The 21,196-nt window shown below is 65.4% G+C and overlaps 7 protein-coding genes across 7 annotated transcripts; 4 read left to right on the top strand and 3 right to left on the bottom strand.

Annotated features, from left to right (window-relative positions):
- Window positions 1-16: 16 nt before the first annotated feature.
- EMIHUDRAFT_120500 (hypothetical protein) lies at window positions 17-906 on the bottom strand (the record flags this gene model as incomplete). Its single annotated transcript, XM_005763128.1, has 1 exon — window positions 17-906. A coding segment is annotated over one exon (890 nt), but the record flags the coding sequence as incomplete, so codon positions are not given.
- Window positions 907-1,539: 633 nt separating this feature from the next.
- On the top strand, window positions 1,540-2,064 carry EMIHUDRAFT_59437 (hypothetical protein; the record flags this gene model as incomplete). Its single annotated transcript, XM_005763129.1, has 2 exons — window positions 1,540-1,788; window positions 1,867-2,064. Coding segments are annotated over 2 exons (447 nt in total), but the record flags the coding sequence as incomplete, so codon positions are not given.
- A 623-nt stretch (window positions 2,065-2,687) lies between these two features.
- Window positions 2,688-3,359, top strand: EMIHUDRAFT_248254 (hypothetical protein; the record flags this gene model as incomplete). Its single annotated transcript, XM_005763130.1, has 1 exon — window positions 2,688-3,359. The coding sequence occupies one exon, from the start codon at window positions 2,688-2,690 to the stop codon at window positions 3,357-3,359; it is 672 nt and encodes a 223-aa protein (XP_005763187.1).
- A 348-nt stretch (window positions 3,360-3,707) lies between these two features.
- Window positions 3,708-4,751, bottom strand: EMIHUDRAFT_248255 (hypothetical protein; the record flags this gene model as incomplete). The annotated part of the gene is made up of 2 exons (XM_005763131.1): window positions 3,708-4,032; window positions 4,156-4,751. 2 exons carry the CDS (start codon window positions 4,749-4,751, stop codon window positions 3,708-3,710), a joined length of 921 nt encoding a protein of 306 aa, XP_005763188.1.
- A 2,526-nt stretch (window positions 4,752-7,277) lies between these two features.
- EMIHUDRAFT_446169 (hypothetical protein) lies at window positions 7,278-8,226 on the top strand. Its single transcript, XM_005763132.1, has 3 exons — window positions 7,278-7,285; window positions 7,382-7,654; window positions 7,811-8,226. Exons 2-3 carry the CDS (start codon window positions 7,395-7,397, stop codon window positions 8,010-8,012), a joined length of 462 nt encoding a protein of 153 aa, XP_005763189.1. The 5' UTR covers window positions 7,278-7,285; window positions 7,382-7,394; the 3' UTR covers window positions 8,013-8,226.
- A 694-nt stretch (window positions 8,227-8,920) lies between these two features.
- On the top strand, window positions 8,921-12,847 carry EMIHUDRAFT_248258 (hypothetical protein; the record flags this gene model as incomplete). Its single annotated transcript, XM_005763133.1, has 1 exon — window positions 8,921-12,847. One exon carries the CDS (start codon window positions 8,921-8,923, stop codon window positions 12,845-12,847), a length of 3,927 nt encoding a protein of 1,308 aa, XP_005763190.1.
- A 335-nt stretch (window positions 12,848-13,182) lies between these two features.
- Window positions 13,183-14,484, bottom strand: EMIHUDRAFT_459824 (hypothetical protein; the record flags this gene model as incomplete). Its single annotated transcript, XM_005763134.1, has 3 exons — window positions 13,183-13,853; window positions 13,944-14,057; window positions 14,167-14,484. 3 exons carry the CDS (start codon window positions 14,482-14,484, stop codon window positions 13,380-13,382), a joined length of 906 nt encoding a protein of 301 aa, XP_005763191.1. The 3' UTR covers window positions 13,183-13,379.
- Between the last annotated feature and the right edge of the window lie 6,712 nt (window positions 14,485-21,196).

Here is a 21,196-nt window from a genome sequence, read left to right on the forward strand (position 1 = left end):
GGTAATGAGGGTGTACTGAACGGCGCCCCCAAAGGCGGCCCCGTTGGCCGCCCCGCCCGCCATCATCAGCCGCATCAGCGGCGCGGCGACGAGGCGCAGCGCCGCGGCGAGCGCGAGCCCCAGCGCGACGGCCGAGGTGAGGGAGGTGCCCACCACGCGCCGCATGCCGTCGGGGCGGCCCTCGGCGACGGTGCGCGCGCCGAGTGCGGTGGTGGCGACGCCCAGCGCCGAGCAGAGGTACTCGAGGTGGTCGCACGCCTTGGTCGCCGGCCCGAGGGCGGCGAGCTGACTGGTGCTCGACGCGAGCCCCACGACCGACGTGTCGATGAGGGAGAGGAGGGGCGAGGAGAGCATCATGGCGAGGGTGGGGAGGGCAAACATGAGGATGCCCCGCAGCGTTGGGACGGTGGCCGCTGCCTCCCCCGCCTCCTCCGCCTCGCTCTCGGCGGCGGGAGCGGGGCAAGGGAGGTAGGTCTCGGGCGCGGGCAGGCTGACGATCAGCTCGGTGACGGGGGCGGTGGCGGCGTGGCCGTCCCGGAGGAGCGGGGACTCGGGCGCGGGCAGACTGACGATCAGCTCTTTGACGGAGCCCGCCTCGCCGAACGGATCGTCGCCCGAGCTTGCGCCGAGCTGCTCTCCCCCGAGGAGCGAGAGCGACACGCTTCGTTCGGAGGACACCCCGACCGTGGCGTCGAGACGCGCGCTGGTCGGAAGAGTGGAGGGGCTGGCGCAGTCGAAATCGGCGAGCGCGCCACCGCTGACCCCGCTGTTTTCACCCCCACCGCTTTGCACAACTTGTGCACAACGTGAGCGCTGGAAGCGCGGCTGCGGACGCAAATGAGGTTGCGCCGAGCGGAGTGCCGCGGACGGCAGGCACAAGAGGGCGAACACGAGGGTGTGCAGCATGGTTTCGGTATGTTCGGTTGTGATCAGAGTCGCCGTCGCCGGGGGAAAAGTTTGACCGACGCGCTTTCTAGAGACAAACCGGGACGGGACGCGATGTGCGGTCCTGATAAGTCCTTATGGCCATTCGTATTTCTTTTTTAAAGATGGTTTGGTGTTTAGTCCTACATACACACATTAATTATAGTGTTTGTTCGCATGTGCGGCACAGGCACAGGGACTCGGAGACACACCCAAACACTGCCCACTCTGAATGTGACTGGACACGGGACTGCGGGGGGGCAGGGGTGGGCTGGCAGGGTTCTAGAATGCGAGCAGACACACCCCTCTTGCCGATGTCACGCCGTCGCCGTCTAACAGCCGTCGCCGAGCCGACCCGAGTTGGCCGAAACGATAACAACGCGAGCACCCCGACTACTCCCTCGCGCCACCGACATGTCGAGCAAAGCGCGGCCGTCGACGAGGCACGTCAGATCGCCCTTGGCTGTGAGGCGGCAGGCACCAAACGCAACCAAGCCGAGGTCGGCTCGCAACCCTTTGAAGGCGAGTTCAATGGCCCACTCCCAACGCAGGGCAATCGCAGATGCCAATGCTCACGCTCCCTTGCCATCTCAGGCGAGGAAGGAGGTGCTCCTCCTCAAGCGTATCTTCGACGAGTTCGACCGCGACCGCGACGGCCGAGTCTCGCAGAGCGAGCTCGCGTCCGCCCTGAAGCGGTTCAGAGACCAGACGAGGCCGCGAGGCCAATCGTACAAGTCGCCGGCAGAGCAGTCGGCCGAGGGCATCGCTCTGTTGGCCTTTCAAGTGATGGACTCGGACCAGGACGGTGCGGTCTCTTTTGACGAGCTGCTGCGGTTGTGCTTGCCCGAGGCCAGCGAGCAGGACGTGCAACGGTGCCTCGCCCTCGTCGCTCCAAGGAAGAGCAATGGACCGCCAGAGGTGCCAGAGGTGGCAGGCGCTGAGATCTCTGCCCTCTTCGGCATTTATGACACGGACAGGTCCAACTCCATTTGCGTTGCCGAGCTCGAGGCAGCGGGCGCATGCGGCCTCGATCAGAGGGAGCTGCAGAACCTCGTGGAGGAGCACGACGTGGACGGCGACGGTGAGCTGAACCTATGCGAGTTTCATGACTTGATGGTCTCGACGGGCGTTTTCCAGGCAGAGCCAAAGGGCCTGTTCGAGTATGAGCGGGATCGCGAGCGGGAGAGGGCAGAGCTGCACAACAAGCGACAAATCTTCTTCCGGCAGCCGTGATCTCGCGCTCCCGCTCTGTTTCAATTCCTGTTCTTGTGGAAGGCAGCCGGAAAGGAGCCATGTAATGCAAAAGGCTATCGGCCATACCGACCCAGTTTGTGTAGTAGCAGCGCCCTCGAGACCTACATAGTTTTTCCACTGTGTCTCTATCCAGCTTCTCACTTCGTTGGCAGTCTCTCCGAAGAGATGACGAGTCTCTCCACCCACGGGCACACACTGACAGGAGGCGGCCGAGGCACTCGCCATGGGTGACAGGGGCGGTGGTAAGGTCTCCCACTGTGTGGGCTTCGCTAGAGGTGCGGCCTGCGCGTGTGCTCGCCCTTGAGGTCTTGGGGGGGAAGGGGAAGGGGCTGTGTGCTAGGCTGTGTGTCTGTGCATGTGTGTGTGAGTGTGTGTGCGTGTGTGTGCTGTGCGAGCCGCCCTGAACGACCACTATGGTGAGCGCGCCGCGAGCACCGAAGCGCCGCAAGCGGGATGCACGCTGTTTTCTTTTGTCATCGGCGCTACCCGGCAGGCATATATGTGTGTATATGCTGCCGCCTCCTTTCCTCCTCCTCCTGTTCTGCTCCGCCGCCACCGCCCTCCGCGTCCCCTGCCTCTCGCGCCGCGAGCTGCTGCTCGGCGCCGGCGTTGGCCTGCCGCTCGCTGCGCCGCCGTCCGCAGCAGCAAAGATGCCGCTCTCCACCGATGAGCAGGACCGGCTCGATGCGCTGAGCAAGTTCTCTCGCGACACGCTGCCGAGCACCACGCTACCGTCCGGCGTCGTCGTGCTCGACCTCTATCGGGGGAGCGGGCCGGAGCCGCGCGCGGGCGATCTTGTCTACGCGCACTTCAAGGTGTGGCCGAGGAACTTTCGGAGCGGCACGCCGGCGGACAGCTCCTTTCTCGACACGCGGCCCCACGAGTGGCGACTCGGCACGCCGGATGAGCGGATCCGCGCCGGCTTCGACGAGGGGATTGTCGGGATGCGCGAGGACGGTTGGCGACGGCTCATCGTCCCCGCCTCGCTCGCGTATGGCTCCGCCGGGCTGACTACGCAGCGAGGGGTCGCCCTCGTCGAGCCGGACGAGCCGGTCTTTGTCGACGTCATCCTGGTGGATGGCGGCTCTGGCCGCTGCGCCGAGATCCTGCGGCCAGCGGGTGTCAGCGAGGTGGGCGCCAGGAGGCTCAAGAGTATCTCCTGTGTGCGTGGCGCGCCCTGAGACAGTGCGAGTCGCCAGTCGGGACAGGGGGAGTCGGCACGCATATCCTAGGCGGACTAGCCGCGTAGCTATACAGGTGTGAGGAGAGGAGCTTTTATAGCCATGGCGGGTACTAAGTGCCGTGTCGGGGTCCTGGCTTGACACACGGACTGCGTCATCCACAGTACACCCGCGCCGACGGCCGACCGCCGACCGCCGTCGCCGTCGAGCGTCGTGCGTTGAGGTAGTAGCTAGTACACGCACCGCAACGCACACCACAGAGTGTGCTCAGTGGCACTGCGTCGAGTCGCAACAGAGTGGGGAGAACAATGAATCAATCATTGAATGATTGCCTGCAGGCCCCCACTGCTATCGCAGCCCGCTCGCCTCCTGCCCGGCCTCCAGAGCCGCCAGGCAAGTCGCGTAGTCGACGGCGCCGAGCACCCGAGACGCGCGAACGACCTCCGCGTGCAGGGCGCGCAGCGCCGCGGCGGCGGCTGGGCACTCGACGCCGTCCGTCAGCGCCGCGACCGCGCCAACCCCCTCGACCAGCAGCTCCCGCTTTGCGGACGCCACGGCGTCGGCATCCTCGCCCTGCCACGGCAAGCTGCCCGCCGCCAGGTAGGCGAGGGTGTACAGCAAGCTCTCGACGTCGTCGGAGGGGCGCGTCGCGCGGCTCTCGTCGGCCGCCAGGCTCGCAAAGAGCAGCGAGCCGGCGGGGCCGGCGGCCGGCGGCGGCGCCTCCCTCCCGGCGGCTCCACCGTCGGCGGCACTGGCCGGCTCGCGTGTGCAGGATCCAAAGTCTATTAGGTGCAACTCGCTCGCCGGGTGCAGCTCCGCCGCGCCCGCGGAGAGCAGCACGTTGGACGGCTTCACGTCGTTGTGCACAAAGCCCGCGGCGTGCAGTCGGCGCAGCAGGCCGAGCAGGCAGCCGCCGACGTGCCGGAGGAGCTCCCCTGTGAGCGGTCCGCTCTCGCCCCGCCTCCGCAGGTCGTCGAGCGACGGGCCGAGCAGCGTCAGGAGGAGGGCGCCGCCGGGCGTGCCCTCTCCCTCGGCCTCGTGGTAAAGCAGCCTGGGGAAGCCCGGCACGCCCGACATCGCGGAGAGCACCTCGGCCTCGCGGGCAATCGCGCCGACCTTGAGCCCAATTTTGACGGCCACAGGCTCCGTGTGGCCGGGGAGGTGGCCCCGCCGCACCTCGCTCTGCGTCCCCAGCCCGACGCGAGGCCCGATGTCCAGCTCGTCGATGGCAGAGGCTGTAGCTGTGCGGAAGGCGGTGCCAGCCTCGTCGAACGTGAAGGTGCCGCCCCAACTGAAGCCTGCGGGCGCGGGCACGTCCAGCAGCAGCGGCCTCGGGTGCAGCGCCGTGCTCACGGCGGCGGCGCGGCCGGTGGTAACGAGAGCCGCGAGCATGTACAGTGGCGCGAAGCAGTCGGTCTGCTCGAGTTTCTTTTTGCATGTAATTCTTTGCCTTCGGGGCGTTCTTGATCAAATCAGTGGGAAAAGAAAGAAAGAAAGAAAACAGAGAGCCCCAAGGGAGGAATGGGAGGACGGCACCACCACACAGGGATTTTAGGAGAGGAGTGTGGTGCTAGCCCCTTGGTGCTTGGTTGGGCGTCTGTTGGGAGAGAGAGATTTTTAGCAATACCAAACAACTCTAACACTCACACGTCATTTGTTGTTCTGTTGGCCTGCACAAGCTTCTTTGTGTTGTAAAGCAGGCAAGCTTTTCCGGCAAACAAAAAGGAAAACAGAGGGTTCCCAGCACTTTGCGTTTCCGGAAATTTCCAGGGAAAACACAGAGGGTGTTTGGTGCTCCATTCTGGAAACTCGCGAGTTTCCCTGAGTCTGAGAGCTGGTCTGGGGCAAAATCTGAGGCAAAATTGAGGAAATCGGCACGATACCCAGGCGGTCGCAGGGTATTTTCCAAGGCTCACGCGCTGGCCGCGACCGCGACCGCTCGAGCCCGAACTGCCCGTCAGACATGTCGGAATTGTCGGAGAATAGCGACTAGCACACCTCTGAGTCCCAAGATGTCCCAGAAACCCGAGGTGCGAGGAGTCACACAGTCCACCTGTGTCCTGTGTGATGCACGCCCTGCGTGCGAGCGGGGCGGGGTGCGCACTGTCCCTCTGTGTTCGTGTGCGTCGCCCATCTCTCCCTGGAGATGACTGCTCTATTTATTTATTAGGGTATTTTCCAGGTTTACCCGGGGTTTTCCAGGTATACCCGCAAAATACCCGGTAACTTGCCGATTTGGCTGATTTTGGGCCCAAACCAGCCTCAGTGCTCAGACTCGGCTCAGAGCCCGGAAAATTTGATGATTTCCCCGGGAAAATAGAAGGGAGAGAAAAAGGGAAAAAGAGACGGGGTGCGAGAGGAAAAGCTTGTTCAGCCTAAGCGCGTCTGCCCCTTCCTATCTCACTTCGCCAGTCCCTCGCGATTCTCGCTGAGGGAGGGTGTAGAGGATGTAGGGTGTAGTCCCTCGCGATTCTCGCTGAGAGAGGGTGTAGAGGTAGAGTGTAGAGCGCTGTAGAGATGTAGAGATGTAGAGCGCTCTGGAGCGCTGTAGAGCTGTAGAGCTCTACATCCGCCGCGTGACGATGCGGGTGCGTTGTAGAGCGATGTAGAGGCCCTCTACAGCATGAAATCTCTGCAACAAACTCTACATCATAAGGCACCGGCGCGACGCATGGCAGGCTGGTCATGACGCAGTTATAGGGTGTTGTGTGCCGTCAGAGGGACTCTCTGTGTGTCAGTGATAATCAGAGCTCCAGTAAGCTCGGAGACACCCCATTAGTGCGACTCGACCTCTTTGAGTCACTGGACACTGCCTTCCCGGCGGGTTGGCTGTAGAGCCTCTACAACAAACTCTACAGCAAAATCGCGCTCTACATCGCTCTACATCGGACTCACATCGTCCCGCGCCGGATGTAGAGCTCTACAGCTCTACAGCGCTCCAGAGTGCTCTACATCTCTACAGCTCTACAGCGCTCTACACTCTACATCCTCTACACCCTCGCCTCAGGATTCTCGCTGCAGCCTTCATGCCACCTCGCGGTCGTCCCACTCTCGTCGTTCTCTCAAAGTCTCTCTCCTGTCGCTTCCTCCTCTGTCGCGTCGCTCCCCTCTCTCTGCGTCGTGCTGCGACGACGACGACGCCAGAGAGAAGAATTTAAACAATCCAACTCAGAGAGAAGAAAGAAAGAAAGAAAAAAACAGAGAAGCCCCACCAGGGAATGGGGGAGAGGAGGACAGGGTCCCCACCTGCACTTGGAGCACTTGGAGTGCAGTCAGTAACCTCACATCCAGGGCCGGGGAGCTGAGAAGCGCACCCAGCGGGCCGGATGATCGGTACTGCACGAGCAGGATTTTGGAAGGACGATCAGTGGCACAGGTGGGGCTCTCCTGCGCCTGACAAGGGACACGACAGGCTCGCAGCGCGGTCGGTGCACGGTGGACTCCCAACTCCACTGGCGGCGGTCTATCTCAGTCTACCGACCTGCCTCCAGCTTCTCACTGGCAGTCTCTCGCTGCCACCGGCACACTGACACAGGGGTGGCAGGGGCGGCGGCCGGAGTCTCCCACACGCAGAGAGAGAAAAAAATTATGTCTTTTGAGTCTGGCGCCGCCCAGACATGAGAGAATAAATAAATAAATAAAACGGACATCCCAAGCTAGGGCTGGGTCGAGGACAGACACGTCCCCACCTTTGCAGGATTTTGCAGACATGAGAGGAAAAAGAAAGAAAGAAAACAGAGAACCCAAGGGAGGGATGGGGAGAACGGCACGCCGCCACCACACAGGGATTTTAAGGAGAGGGGTGTGGTGCGCTAGCCGTCGCCCACTCTTGGGCGTCCGCCTCTTCCTATCTCACTTCGCAGTCATGAGAGAAGAAGAGAAAATCATGCGCGCGAATTCTCTCTGCGCTTCGAACGAAATCTAAGGTGCGATGCTGCTCGCTGCAGCTCGCTGCTCCTCCGTCGCTCCCGCGGTGACTGCTGGGATCAAATCTCACCACACGTACTGCCCTTCGCCCACAGGTTTCTGTCACCAATGCTCTCCCTCGGATTCGCTGGCTCCTCCGCGCTTGTTGTCGGCTCGCGTGCCGGCCACGGCTCGCGGATGTCTGCACCCATGATGGCCAACGTCGCCGACACGCTGGCCACGATGCAGGGGCCGGACTTGTATTGGGAGGAGAAGGGGCCGCTGCAGGACCCGCCCAAGGAGGAGTCCGACTTCAAGGAGTACGACACCTTCTCCACCTTCCTGGCGGCGTGCCAGCAGCACGGCGTCGACCTGACCCAGCCCGACATCACGGTGCTCGCGCCAGGCAACGTGGCGTGCGAGCAGTTCTCCGCGGTCGCCGGCCCGCTCACCAAGGCGGTGTGCGAGTACCACGTCATCAAGGGCGTCGTGAACAAGGACTCGCTCGGCTCGGCCGACCTCACCACCGTCGAGGGCTCGACGATCACCTACCGGCGCATGTTCCGCAAGGACTTCCTGGACAACGCCTTCTGCGGCCAGCCGTCCTCGCCGCCCCGCACCAGCTACTGCGCCAACGTCAAGGCCGACAACGGCCTCATCCACGGCCTCAACGAGGTCATCTACCCGGGCTGGTCCGAGTCGTCGGGCGGGTACGGCTCGGAGGGCGACGCCGCCACCCGCGCGTAAGCCGGCCGGGCGCGATGCCGGCCGTGACGCTCCGGGCTGGCGGATGCGCGGCGGCGGGCCGTCGGCCGTGCCACACATGTCTCATTGTCTGGACGCTTGTGCGGCGTGTACCACCGTGTAGGAGCTTTAGAGGATGTGAGCTGTCGCGAGTTGGCGTGTCATCGTCTTGGTTGCATGATATCTGCAGGGCTGAAAGATTTTTGGAATTTGCCGCGAGCGCTATAAAGTACATTCGCGGTTCGGCCTCGAGAGCAGTCGCACTACGCACACCTAGCGCACACGTTGTTCGTACTCCTACTCGATCGTACGGCTTTATACGACGGAGCTCGGACGAGCGGTAGTAACTGAGAAAGTGTGCCCGCCACTAAGTGCGTACGTCCGGGCGTTACGCTGCATCGCAACCGTCGCCGACACACCTGTAGATGTCGTCGACGGAGCAGCGCGCCGCCCGCCGTGCCGCGCGGCGCGCCGGCCAGGCACCGCCAGCGGGAGCTGAGCAGGCAGACGGAGCGCCGCTGGGCAGTCAAACTACTCAGGACCCGTCTCCACTGCGGCCGAGGCGATTGGACCTGGAGGCTGGCGACGACCGGCAAACCGAGGCAGGGGCGGCGGCTGCGGAAGGCAGTTCAGTGCCGACTCCGCCGCCGCTGGCAGCGGAGGCGGGCGCATCGGCGACAACAAACGATAGCCCATCCCAGACGGGTGGGCGGCGGCGGCGCAAGGCAACACCAAGCTCGTTGCAGGTGCCCAACCAGGAGGAGGGTGCCGACGCCCAGCCAGAGGGTGAGGGCGAGGAGGCTGAGGAAGAGACACGAGACGAGGCCACGGAGGCCACTCCGTCGAGCTCTCCCGTTCAGCGGCGCGGCAGGGCGCCCAAGGCGCCTGGATCGCCAAGCCGGATTCAAGCGATGCGTTCGCGGCTCGCTCGGGGAGGTGCCAAGCAGAAGGGCGACGACGGCGACAAGAAGGACGACTCAGCAGACGCGGCGCCCGCGGTGCCGGTGGCGCCCGTAGGCGATCTGACAGTCCGCCCGGCGCCACTCTTCACATCCGGTTCGAAGCGAGCGGCAGAGGAGGCCGTCCTCTATACCACAGCGGCACACCCGCGCTCCTTCTCGCCGTTGCGCCGCCGACGCACCGGCCTCGGCGGCGGCACCTTTGACGACGGGCTTTACGTTGCCCCGCTCCCCGCCGCGTCCGCGCGTGCGCTTCAGACGCTGGAGGCGCGGCTTGCTTTTGCGCCCGGCTCCAAGGCGCTCGCGGACGGCGCGGGAGTGCTCCTCCGACAACCCGACCCGGTGCGGCCGGTGCGCGTCCTGCCTTCGTGGCTCGACGCGGCCGGGGCGGAGCCGTCGGGCGGCCCGTTCGAGGTGGAGCGGCGCCGTCCAGAGAAGTGGGGCACCTCAGTCGCCGGGACGCTAGCCTCTGGCGGCGCCTCGCCGCGCGTGCTGCAGGTTTCAGTCGGCGGCATCCGGCTGCAGGACCACCGGCTCTTCTTGCGCGAGCACGAGCTGCAGTCCGCGTGCCGCTCGCTCGTGGCGCGGCTGGAGGACGCGCACGAGCGGCAGCTCGCGCAGCTGCACGCCCTCAAGATATCGGAGCTCAAGGAGGCGGTCGCCGATCTTCGAGAACAGATTGGCGGTGGCGCGGGCGAGGGCACCACCGACGCCAAGCTGCAGTCTCGCCTCGCGGCGCTCTGTACGGAGCTGCTGGAGACACGCCAGCTGAAGGATGAGCAGGAGTGTGCCGAGAGGCTGCTGGCACGGCGGCTGCTCAAGCTATGGCACGCCCTCAAGGCGGAGCGTGAGGCGCAGGGCTTCAAATCGACGCGCGCGCGCATGCAGTTCCGGCTGGTTGAGCCGAGCGCCATCGATGAGGAGGCGGAGGCCCTCGCGCGCGAGCTGGAGGAGGAGGTGGACGAACGCAAGCTGGCGCACGCCCTCGCAGCACAGGCGGCTCCGGGCAGCGATCTCGACGAGGACGGGATTCGCGCGGCGATCGAGCGCAGGCAGCAAGAGCTCCGCCGGCCTCCCGGCGAGGGTCGTCTCCTGCCCGTCTACTCCGAGCTGGCGACGCCCACGCCCCCGGAGCAGCTTCCGCAGCGGGAGAGATCACGACAACGAGAGGCCGCCCGGGAGGTGCTCTACGCGAGGCTCCTCGTCGACGGGCGCGCCGTGTGCGAGCTCGGCTGTGGTAAGCTGCAACCTCACGACATGAGCGTGCGCCTCGAGGCGTCCATTCAGCTGCAGCTGCTCACGCGGCCAGCCTCACTGGCCGTCGAAGTGTGGCAGCGTCGGTATGGCGGCCTAGGAGATCAGCTGCTCGGGCAGGTCTATCTCTCGATGCCCGAGACGGCCTCGCCCACCATGCCGCACTGGCAGAGCTACGCGTTCACCGCCTCGCGGCCGTTCCAGCCCCTCGCGGGCCGCGAGGGGATACACGAGGCGCTGGAGAACGCGCTCGACGGCGTTCAGCCGCTCCCGCGGCACGTCGTGTCGGGCGAGGTTGAAGTGTCCACCGCGTGGACAACACGACCCGCGGACAGGCTGAGCGAGGCGGGCGCTGGAGCTGTCGGTGACCTAGCCTCGGGCGGCGCCCTCGCTGTCGACCCGCAGCAGGTGCTCGCGACCGTCAGCCCCGACGAGCTCGATCCGAACGCTCCCACGGATGCGCCACTCCTCTCCCTGATGGCACGCATCGACCGGGGCTCTGTCGGCGGCATCTTTCGCCACCTGCGCAACGCGGCAGCCCTGCAATGGTCCAGCTCGTGGGCTGCCTCGGACCGATTCTCGCTGTTCCAACTGCGGCGCAAGCACCCGGGCAAGTGGGCGCAGCTGCCGCCGGACGAAAAGGCCGTCCCACCCAGGGACTCGCTGATCCCGCCGGGTATGCGGCAGCTCCTCCGTCCTGCCGCCGAGTTTGATGACGCCGTCGGCCGTTACGACTCGGATCGGGTTGCGCAGGAGAAGGCGAGCCGTGTCAAGGCGTGGATCACGCAAGTCCGCGCACGGCACGAGGCGGCCCGAGCGTCGCAAAGGTACGTGATGGACACGCAGGACTACGTGCGCGAGCCGCTTCTGGAGGTCGAAGCCGCCGAGATCAACTGCAGCGCCTTCCTCAAGCTGCTTGAGCCGCGGCGGAAGCTACTCCCGCAGCGTCGCCTCCGAAAGCCGGTGCCTGGCTCGGACTCGACCGAGCGGAAGATTGAGGTGGTCGTGCAGTCGGGCTTCGATCTGCCAGTGCGCGCGCCCAGTAACGCGCAGAGAGGTCGGCCAAAGACCAGTCTCTTCGTCGAGGTACGCTTCCAGGGGCAGCGCTTCACGACCGACATCAAGTCCGGTGCCAACCCGGCGTGGAACACCATCCTGGAGCTCAACTTGGCGGCGCCAGGGGGCGACTGGTCGCAGCAGGCCATCATGAATCTGTCCGACGAGATCGCATTCAACCTCTACGACAAGGTGCACCGCACTGAGCGGGACGAGCGAGACGAGTCGCAGCTGACCGTGCGCGAGGAGTCGCGCTGGCTCGGCGGCTTTGCGCTGCCCTTCTCCACGCTCTATCGGAATGGCAAGCTCGAGGGGTCCTTTCCTCTCGACACCATGCCGCCCATGCTCCTTGGGTACGAGAAGGACTCCGAGTCGCGCTCACAGGCCTTCGTGCCCGCCTCCGCGCTCCGGACCTTCCTCACCATCAACCCGCTCCTGCCACCTCCCAAGGAGGAGGAGAGGGAGCGGCTCACCACGCATGACGCGAAGATGCAGGAGTTCGCCAAGGAGTGGGTCAAGACCATCGCTCGCGGCGAGCGGCACGTCCGTGTCTTTGCGCCGGGTGCGGATGGACAGAAGATGCTCCTCTGCCGCTTCATCCGGCCTCAGAATCCGCCCAGCGAGCTGATCGGGAACGAGCGCCAGCTCTTGCGGTACGTCTCCCTCGTGCCGTTCCTCGACGACGCCGCGATGGAGGGCGGTGCGCTCGACGTGTGGAACACGTCGGACTCGTTCCTCGACCTCGGCGCGGGCGATCAGGAGGAGCACGCGATCCTTCTGTGCAACTACCTCCTCGCCATGAACAAGGGGAGCTATGTCGTGCTCGGCTCTGGCATCCCCGAGGGCCTGACGGCTTACGTGCTCACCATCGAGGGCGGCAGCCCGCGGCTGTGGAATGCATGCACTGGCCGCACGTGGGAGAAGGATGAGTTCGACCGGTGCTCGCTCACCTCTGTCGGAGCGGTCTTCAACCAGCAGAACATTTGGGCGAACGTGGGTCCCGGCGAGGCCCCTGCCGAGGTGCAGTGGAACCTGTCCGACGAGAAGCTCTGGAAGCCCTTCTTCGGCAAGGGCGGCTTCGCGCGACCTGACGTGCTGCCGTCAGCCCAGTTGTCCACCCTCGAGTACCACCGCACCACCGAAGACTTCCGCTCGGGCATTGAGCGGGAGGTGTACGACGCGCTGCAGCGGGAGGTGGAGGAGCTGCGCGGCTTCCGGCCGACAGACTGGAACCGCTCCGTCAACGCCAAGCTCAAGGACCTGCTCAAGCGGTTCGAGCAGGACGTTGCTGGCGTGAAGAAGCTGACGGCCATCGAGCACGACGCGACCCTCGAGCGGGTCCGCGCGTCCTACCACATGGTCGGCTTGCCCATCAACGTGACGTACACCGACCGGAACGCCATCATCAAGCGCGTGCGCGAGACCAATATCTTCCTTGCGGACGCCAAGAAGATTCAGTTTGCGCTCTCCGTGTACGTGCACGCCTACCCTAACCAAGTCTGCTCCGTCTGGGTGTACTGTGCGAGCCTGGAGGACCTCCGCGCCGGATCTAGCAGTCGCTCGAGCTAGCAGTGGGCCTCGTGTGAGTGTGTGATGCATGCACGTGTATGCAGCCTGTGCCTGAGCGGAGGTATGCTCGTCTCGTGTCCATCGGTGCCGTGTGTAGAGCCGAAAGCCGTTTTCCACGCCTTCAGACAGGGTCCGTCAGTCATGCTACGAATGCTACCTCTCATTGGAGGTTTGGACGAGAGTCGAGAGGGCCGCGTTCTCGCTCTCGGCCGCCCGCCCGCCGGTCCCGGCGCGCGGCGGCGGCGCGGCCGGGGCCCCGCCCCGGCATGCCCCGGCAAGCCGGCAATATGTCTATTATATATGTGCGTGCCTCTATGCCGTGGCATTGTGAGTCGACAGCGTCACAGTACACAGATAAATACCCGCAACATCCGAGGCGAGACAGACACTCTGGACGCGTACAAGAACACGCTTCACAAAATAACCGAGACCCAGACGAGAGTCAAGAGGGGGAGATACACTGACTGGACTGACAGGAGAGCGTCTGTGCGCGCGCTGAACAGAGACTGGGGCCCGAGTGGCGCTTCGCGAGTCAGGGGACGAACCTGCCCGTCGCCGCCCTGCTCTCCGCCACGGCGGCCGCGTACTCGCCCTTGAGGCGCTCGACGATCTCGCCCGCCGTGCTCACCTCTTTGATGGCGCCGATGCCCTGCCCGCAGCCCCAGATGTCCTTCCACGCCTTGGCGTCGGTGTTGCCTCCGGAGCCAAAGTCCATCTGCGTGACGTCGCCCTCGGGGAGGTTGTCGGGGTCGAGGCCGGCCGCCATGATGGACGGGCGCAGGTAGTTTCCGTGCACGCCCGTGAAGAGCGACGAGTAGACGATGTCCGCCGCGACCGACTCGACGATCGACTGCTTGTACGCGTCCTGCGCGTTCGCCTCGGCCGACGCGATGAAGGCGGAGCCCATGTACGCAAAGTCGGCGCCCAGCGCCTGCGCGGCCAGCACGCCGCTCCCCGTCGCGATGGAGCCAGAGAGGCAGAGCGGCCCGTCGAACCACTCCCGGATCTCAGAGACGAGCGCAAAGGGCGAGAGCGTGCCCGCGTGGCCGCCCGCGCCCGCCGCGACGGCGATGATGCCGTCGGCGCCCTTCTGGACCGCCTTCTTCGCAAAATGGTTGTTTATGACGTCGTGGAAGACGAGGCCGCCGTACGAGTGGATCGCCTGGTTGACGTCCTCGCGCGCGCCCAGCGAGGTGATCACCAGCGGCACCTGCGACGGCGGCGAGGCCTCGCCCCTCTCTCTCCGCGCGCGAGGGCAGGCGGCCGCGAGGGGCGGCGCGGGAGGCGGCCGGCCGGGCGGCGCTCGCCTCGTGCTTGACGCACGCCTCGAGGTCGTGCATCAGCCGGTCGTTGGAGCGGTGGACAATCTGGTTGACGGCGAAGGGCGCGGCCGGCGAGTCGGGGTGGGCGGCGTCGTGCTCCGCGAGCTCCGACTTGATCCGGACCAGCCACTCATCGAGCTTGTCCTTTGGGCGGGCGTTGAGCGCCGGGAAGGAGCCGACGATGCCCGCCTTGCACTGCGCGATGACGAGGTCCGGCGTGGAGACGATGAAGAGCGGCGCGCCGATGCAGGGCAGGCGCAATTTTCCGGCCAGCTTGGACGCGGCCGACATCAGGGGCGTGTTGGATAGATGCATATGCAGCGTTGCTTCCAGCGGCCAGGAGCGTCGCGCACTGGCACTAACACAGTACACCAGACGGGCGCCAAGCCTGCGACTCCTGCCGCAGAAAGAATTCTGTTTTTTACAAGAACTTTCTCGCAGAACACTGGGCACGGGACTCCCATCCCTTCCTTGGGTTGTCTGTTTTCTTTCTTTCTTTTACTGGGCACGGGACTGGCGCGCACTGGCACTAACACAGGTACACAGAAAGAAAGCAAACGAGCCCAGCAATTTCTCTGCAAATCGTCTGTGTGGTGGCGGCGTGCCGTCCTCCCATCCCTCCCTTGGGTGCTCTGTTTTCTTTCTTTCTTTCTGCAAATCGTCAAATTATTTTCTTTTCAGAAGCCGTCGTTGCGCCTTGCTTGTCTACCCTTATAAGTCTCTCGTGTCCGCGCCGACGCTCTTTTTATAAGTCTCTCGTGTCCGCGCCGACGCTCTTTTAACGTAGAACGACCTAGCCAGACCTAGCTTAATGCGCATATAACACTCGAGAACACCGCCCGCCGACGATCGATCAGTCCACAATCGTCGGCCCGCTGCAGCGGACCCGCAGCGATGGATGCCGCCCCCCCCCGGCCCCTACGGCCGACGCGCCGATGCACGACCGGCCTCCGTCGGACGGCTCTCCGGCCTCTCCGGCCGCTGCCGCCCGCGATGCCAGTCCCTCCGGCCGCTGCCGATCCAGTCCCTCTCACACTCAGCGATACCCGCACAACCTACGACAACTTTGAGGTCGCCGGCTTTGGCCAGGTGCAGCCCACCACCTGCTTGCCTCCATGTTCACGCTTCGCGCCCCTCCCCCCCTCTGACGCCGCCGTATGACCTTAGGTGAGGGGCACGACTACCCGCCTGGAAGGCGCTCTCATCAGCAAGTCACCCAGGCACCAACTCCTGGGCGTTTACGCTTGACTACGAAACCATGCAGTGGATGCAGCTCGATCAAAACGGCGACGCCAACAGCTGGTCCCTGGGCGGACCTCGCCCAGGATGAGGTGCGAGCCATGATGCTCGACTATCAGCGTGCACCAAGTCGCTCACATTCCGTGAGTTCGTCAACGGGCCGAACGTCTCCAACCGTCCAAGTCGACGGCGATCTCGAACTCCGACAACTGGACCGGTGCACCAGCCGCGGAGGACGATGGCTCCCTCGACGACATCCCTTCATCGACGGACGCCTTCACCGCCGCCGGCCCTGGGCCATCCAGCGCGGCCTCCGACGGCCTGCACGTGATCGAGGTACAGAAACGGTGGCTGCCGCAGCCCCTAATCTATCTGCCTTAGGCACGGAGCCAACGGAGCCATCGCGCATGCCCGCATCGCGTGCGGCTCCGAGGTCTCCCGCCGAGACCGGCTCGGCGCGGCGCGTGGCCGCACGCCGCCGTTGAAAAGGCGATAGGAGAGGGGAGAGCGCCGGCCACATCGAGCGAGCGCTGACGTGTAAGGTGTCTGCGCTGCTCCGGTGTGTGTGGGATTCTGCCTCCCCCCATCTGTGCGGCGAGGTGTTTGCGGTGGGTGCGATGGCCGATCGTGCGCGATAGCCTCCCATTGTGCGTGGTGTGTCGGTGTGTCGGTCGCGTCCGGAGCGTGTGGCGGCGCCGTTGCATGCAGCGACTCTGAGCTCACGTGCCACGACTGCTTTGACTGACGTGACTGACTTATGAGTGCTGATGGATGATCTCCGACAACCCAAAACCAAAATGAAAATGCGGAGTGGCCCCACTTTGGCGTGCAGATCCTGCGTCTCTCACTGCCCGAACAACAGAGGCGGGGTCCGCCGCAGGTCCCCCACTCTCTAGTCGTGTGAAATACACGTTGAATTCATGAATGTCCGTCAATGTCCCACCCCCCTGCGCGCGGCCTCTCGCTCCTGCACGACATGGATGCCTCTATTGCGTGTGAGTTCCCGCCACCGGCGGCGGCTCAAAGAGATTTTAGCAATACCTTAAAGATAACGCCATCCGTCACGGCAGTGCATCGCCGAAGGGAGAGAGATTTTTAGCAATACCAAACATGTCCGAAGGGACGGCAGAGTTTACCTGAATCGAGAGAGGTTTGCACATCGCGCTCGCGGCGTAGCTGTCGGCGCGGTCGACTAAGCCACATTTGTTACAGGCGGGGTAAGATCCGTTAGACAACTCCGTGTTCGAATTCTTCTTCGCACAAAACTGGGCACGGTGCCCAGTGTTGTGCGATGCGCTTAAAATTCTTCTTCGCGTGTCTTTCCCTTTCGAATGGAGCTACGAGGCTGATCCGGGCGTAACGCCAGCACAGCGAGGCGCCCACGTGGCCGTCCGAAGTGGCGTCAGGTTCGCTCGACACGCTAGCGGAGCGGTTGGCGAGGCTAGTGGTGGCCATAGTCTGGTCCCCTAGGGGGTGAACGGGTCGGCACGCGCCCTCCGTCCCAAGCCGCGCCGGCCGTCGCGCGCGCCGCTTCGGCGTCGGGCCAGAATACAGGGCTGTGGCTGGGAGGGCGACGCGAGCCGAGCCGTTCATCCCCCTACCGTCTCGTACACCGCATGCCACGCACTTCTGCACGTCGCGACAGCCGCGTCGTGCAAATCCCACGTGACTTCAACCCCTTCCGCGCGGCGCAGATAGCGACAATGACCAACGCGCCCTCTTCTGCCTCTGACGACCGCGCGTGGCGCACCTTTGGCTGCTCGCCGACGGTGAAGCAGAACAGCAACTCAGGCCGATTTTACATCGAGTGCCCCTACCGCACGTCGAGCACGCACACGAAGATGTCGATCAAGACGCTGCGCTCCAAAGGCTGGGTCGCCCGCTCCACGACCATCCCTGGCGCGCACGGCGCGGCCCCCTTCGAGCCGCGAGACTTTGGCACAGAGGCCGCAGCGCTGGCGGCAGTCCCGCGCTTCATGGCGTGGATCGTTGACGGCTTCACCTCCCCCGGCTCTGGCGGCAGCACCTCCACCCCGATGGACGTGGACGCCGTCCTCGCCTCGCCCGGCGCGCGGCAGCAGCGCCACCGGCCGTCGCGGCTCTCTGCCGCAGCCAGCAGCAGTGTGGCGGGCGGCGGCGACGCGGACACCACCGCTGAGGCCGGCGCGGCGCCGGGAGGCGTCGCTCGCACTCTCGAGTATGAGCTCGGCGCAACCTCGCCGCAGGCAGAGGGCCTCGGCGGCGACGAGCCGGCAGCCACGTGCCCGCAGGTCTACACCCTATGCCGAGCGGTGCCGGGCGGACGCGTACTCTTCCGGTGCTACGTGGGCAAGGCGAAGGATCGGCTGACCGAGCGGCTGGCTCGGCTGACCGTGGCGAGCCAGCGGGAGCAGGACCGGCTCCGCCACCTGAGCGCGCGAGGCACCAGGCACCGCAAGCTCTCGGCCAGCATGCTCGAGCGGGCGCGCGGCCGGCACACAGGCACGCGTGTGCAGGGCAGGCTCGTCGAGCTGGCTAGCTCTCTCGTGGACGTCGCGCGGCAAGCCCAGTTGCGCATGCGCCAGAAGAAGAAGGCCAAAGGCTGGTCGCACGGCGTCGCTCGCCGCAGGCAGCCTCGTCGCGCCACCGAGCGCGTGATCGAGTCGATCGCCGCGCACATGGACGCGGAGGCGGATCGGCGAGTGTGGCGCCAGCACCACATCCAGCTGCTCACGTTTCTCCTGCAGAGGGGCCGCTGCGACGAGGTCCTCGCCAGGCCGGCGCCGGAGGAGGGGGCGCCGTCCGTCGCGCCAGAGCTCGAGTCGGAGTACCAGCGGCGGCGCGTCGCCAACCAGTGCGTCGCGGTGCTCTACTACCTGGAGGAGGTCGAGGCGGAGGTCAATAAGGGGCCCGTTCAGAAGGGTTGGTCGGTGCGATGCGCCACGCGCGCAGGTGATAGCCCCCGTGAGTGGTGCCACCCTGTGACGACGCGTGTGTGTGTGGTGCAGTGGTGGTCGCACGAGAGCGCACGCTATTGTATGTGCAAAGCTCAAGAGGCCTGTCCGTCGCTACCCACATGTGCAGGCGAGAGGATGGGCAAGACTGGCATCTATCCGCAGCTCGGGCAGGACACGGTGCGGAAGTACTTTTACGACTACGCGCGCGACCAGCAGTTCGAGCGCTCGACGCGAGGCCGGCTGGGCCACGCCCTGATCGCCAACGAGGAGGACGTCAAGAAGCAGCTGCGGAAGTGGGGACGGCACAACGTCGACCACCCCAGGTTTTGCGAGGCGGCCACTGATTACTGCAACAACACGCTGCTGCCGTCCCTGCCGGCGGGCACGCTGCTCAAGTACCGACTCACGCTGCCTGTGCACAAGTCCACGGTGCACAGGTGGCTACTCGCCGTCAACATCAAACGGGACTGGAAGACTAAGACCTACTTCAACGACACACACTGCCAAGAGCGCAACATCAAGGTACAGTGGGGGTTGGGGGAGGGCTCGGCTTGGCAGCGCGTGCGCCGCGCCTCACCTCTCTGCCTCCCTGCGCGCAGCTTGAGAGCGGGCAGGAGACGCGACACGTACGGCCCCCGCTCACCACGCCCCACACTGTAGGACCGCGATGGGCGGTACTGGCCTGCGCGGCTCGCGTACGAGCTCCGCCAACCCGTCTGGATCCAGCTGACCGCCGACGAGGTTGCGCGGCTCGAGGAGGGCGGCAAGCAGGTCGCCGAGAAGGTGGCCGCCAAAGCCAAGGCAAAGGAGGAGCGCAAAGGCTACGTCGTGCCAGCCGACGCCGCATCCGAGCCGCGGGCGTTTGCGCTGCCCAAGCCCGCCTACCGAGCAGAGGTGGACGGCGTGATGATGTATGAGTATCACGTCGACGCTGCTGAGGTCTTCTTGCAGTGGCGCCTCGAGCAGCCGCTCCACGGCTCATTCTCTCTGCGGTGGGACGGCCAGCCGACCGCGCCACCGTCCGCACCTCCGCCCGAGAAAGAGCTTCTCGAGCCTGGCACGGAGATCACGCCACCCACTGCCGCCCCTGCCGCGCCTGCCGACGCGCCCGCCCCGGGAGCAGAGGGCGCGCCCGCCATCATGCCCGACGCTGCCGCGCCTGCTTGCCATCTGACCAAGAGCGACATCAACGGGAAAACGCCGGCGGAGCTGCGCGAAGAGCTCGCACGGCTGCACGTCGCGCTGCCAGCTGCGGGCTCCGGCGCGAATGGCAACGTCGTCAAAATTGATCTCGTCAACCTTCTCTGGGCGCACTCGACAAAGAACAAGCAGGGCTTGGCTGCTGCTGCCGCCGCCGCACCGGCCGCCGCCGCGCCGGCCGCCACCGATGCTGGTACGCCGAAGATCACAAAGGTGCTCGCGCGCCGCACGACGGCGCGCCGCGCGCCCTGCCCACAATGCAGGCGTGCCGCATTGCACTCTGCGCTGACGCCGCCCGGGCGCGCGCAGGAGAAGCAGTCGACGCTGGGCGACACGGTGCTGTACGTTGAGTGGCGCGTCGTCTGGGGCGATGGGGAGCCAGAGTGGATGTCGGACGGGGCGCTGCTCGGCGCCTCTGGCTTTGCGGAGGCGTGCGTCAACTTCCTCGCAGAGGTGCCCGTCCCACCCGGCCCCGAAGGACACAAAAAGAAATCGCATTTCTGCATCTTTTGCACGATAAAAAGAAGAAATCTCAACTTGCTCCGTAGGATGCCAACGCCGACTCGCGGGGTCTTTGCTCCGAGGGTCACCACCCAGACGTCTGCTGCTGCGCCAAGCCTCTGTGGCACCAAGGGCACGACGAGAAGATCTGGAAGGCCTTCCAGACCTCTCGCGGCACGTGGGTGATTGACGGCGTGCGCGGGCTCAACAAGAAGTCGGAGGGCCCCGGCATCATGGGCTCCGGCACGCAGGACGAGCTGCGCGGTTTCGGCTTCAGGTGCTCCGCGCGCGAGCTCGAGCGCGTCAACGCGTGGCGGCTCGTCAAGTACGACGGCAAGAAACCGCCGCTCGTCATGTCGCCCGGCCTGCGCTTCCTCAAGTACGGCAAGAACAACGCCGGCTACTGGAACGCGGAGCAGTTTGCCGAGCAGTGCCAGGCGCGAGCCCCATTTCTTTTCTCCGTCTTGGACGGGCGGGCACTTTTGCCGGCCCAGCCCCTCGCCTCGCCGACGCTGCCATGAGCCGCTCGCTCGTCTCAGGACCTGCTCGACGCCTTCGAGTGCTTGCACCCCGACTGGCAGTTCCTCTTCGAGGTCGACTGGTCCATGAACCACGCGCGCCACCGGCTCGACGCCCTCAATGCTGCCAAGATGAACAAGCTGTTTGGCGGCGCGCAGCCCATCCCCCACCCCTCCAAGCTCAACGCCGAGTGCATTGGCAGCGGCTCGGCCAAGATGGCGAGGCGGCGCGAGCGCCCGGTGGCGGCGGCGGTGGTGGCGCAGACCACCTTGGATGCGGCTGCGGCGGAGGGCAGCGGCGGCGCCGGGCCTGCTGATGCTGCTGCTGCGGGCGGCACGGCTATGGCCACCGTCGTGACGGGCTTCGTGGCGGGCGCGGTGGCGGGCGCGGGTGCGGCGGGCACGGGTGTGGCGGGCGCGGCGGGCGCGGCGGGCGCGGCGGGCGTCGCGGGCGCGGGCGTGGTGGGCGGCGCGGCGGGCAGGGCCCGGGGCGGCGCCGCGGGCGGGGCGGGCGGGGCCTCCTGGATGCTGGTGACTGATGAGCAGTTTGTCGATCCTAGCCTGTTCGAGATCGTCGACTGCAAGATCGGCGTGGACGACACGCAGCACTTCTCGTTCAAGGAGGAGGACCCG

The sequence above is a fragment of the Emiliania huxleyi genome (genome assembly GCF_000372725.1).
Source record: "Emiliania huxleyi CCMP1516 unplaced genomic scaffold EMIHUscaffold_648, whole genome shotgun sequence".
NCBI classification, from domain to species: domain Eukaryota; phylum Haptophyta; order Isochrysidales; family Noelaerhabdaceae; genus Emiliania; species Emiliania huxleyi.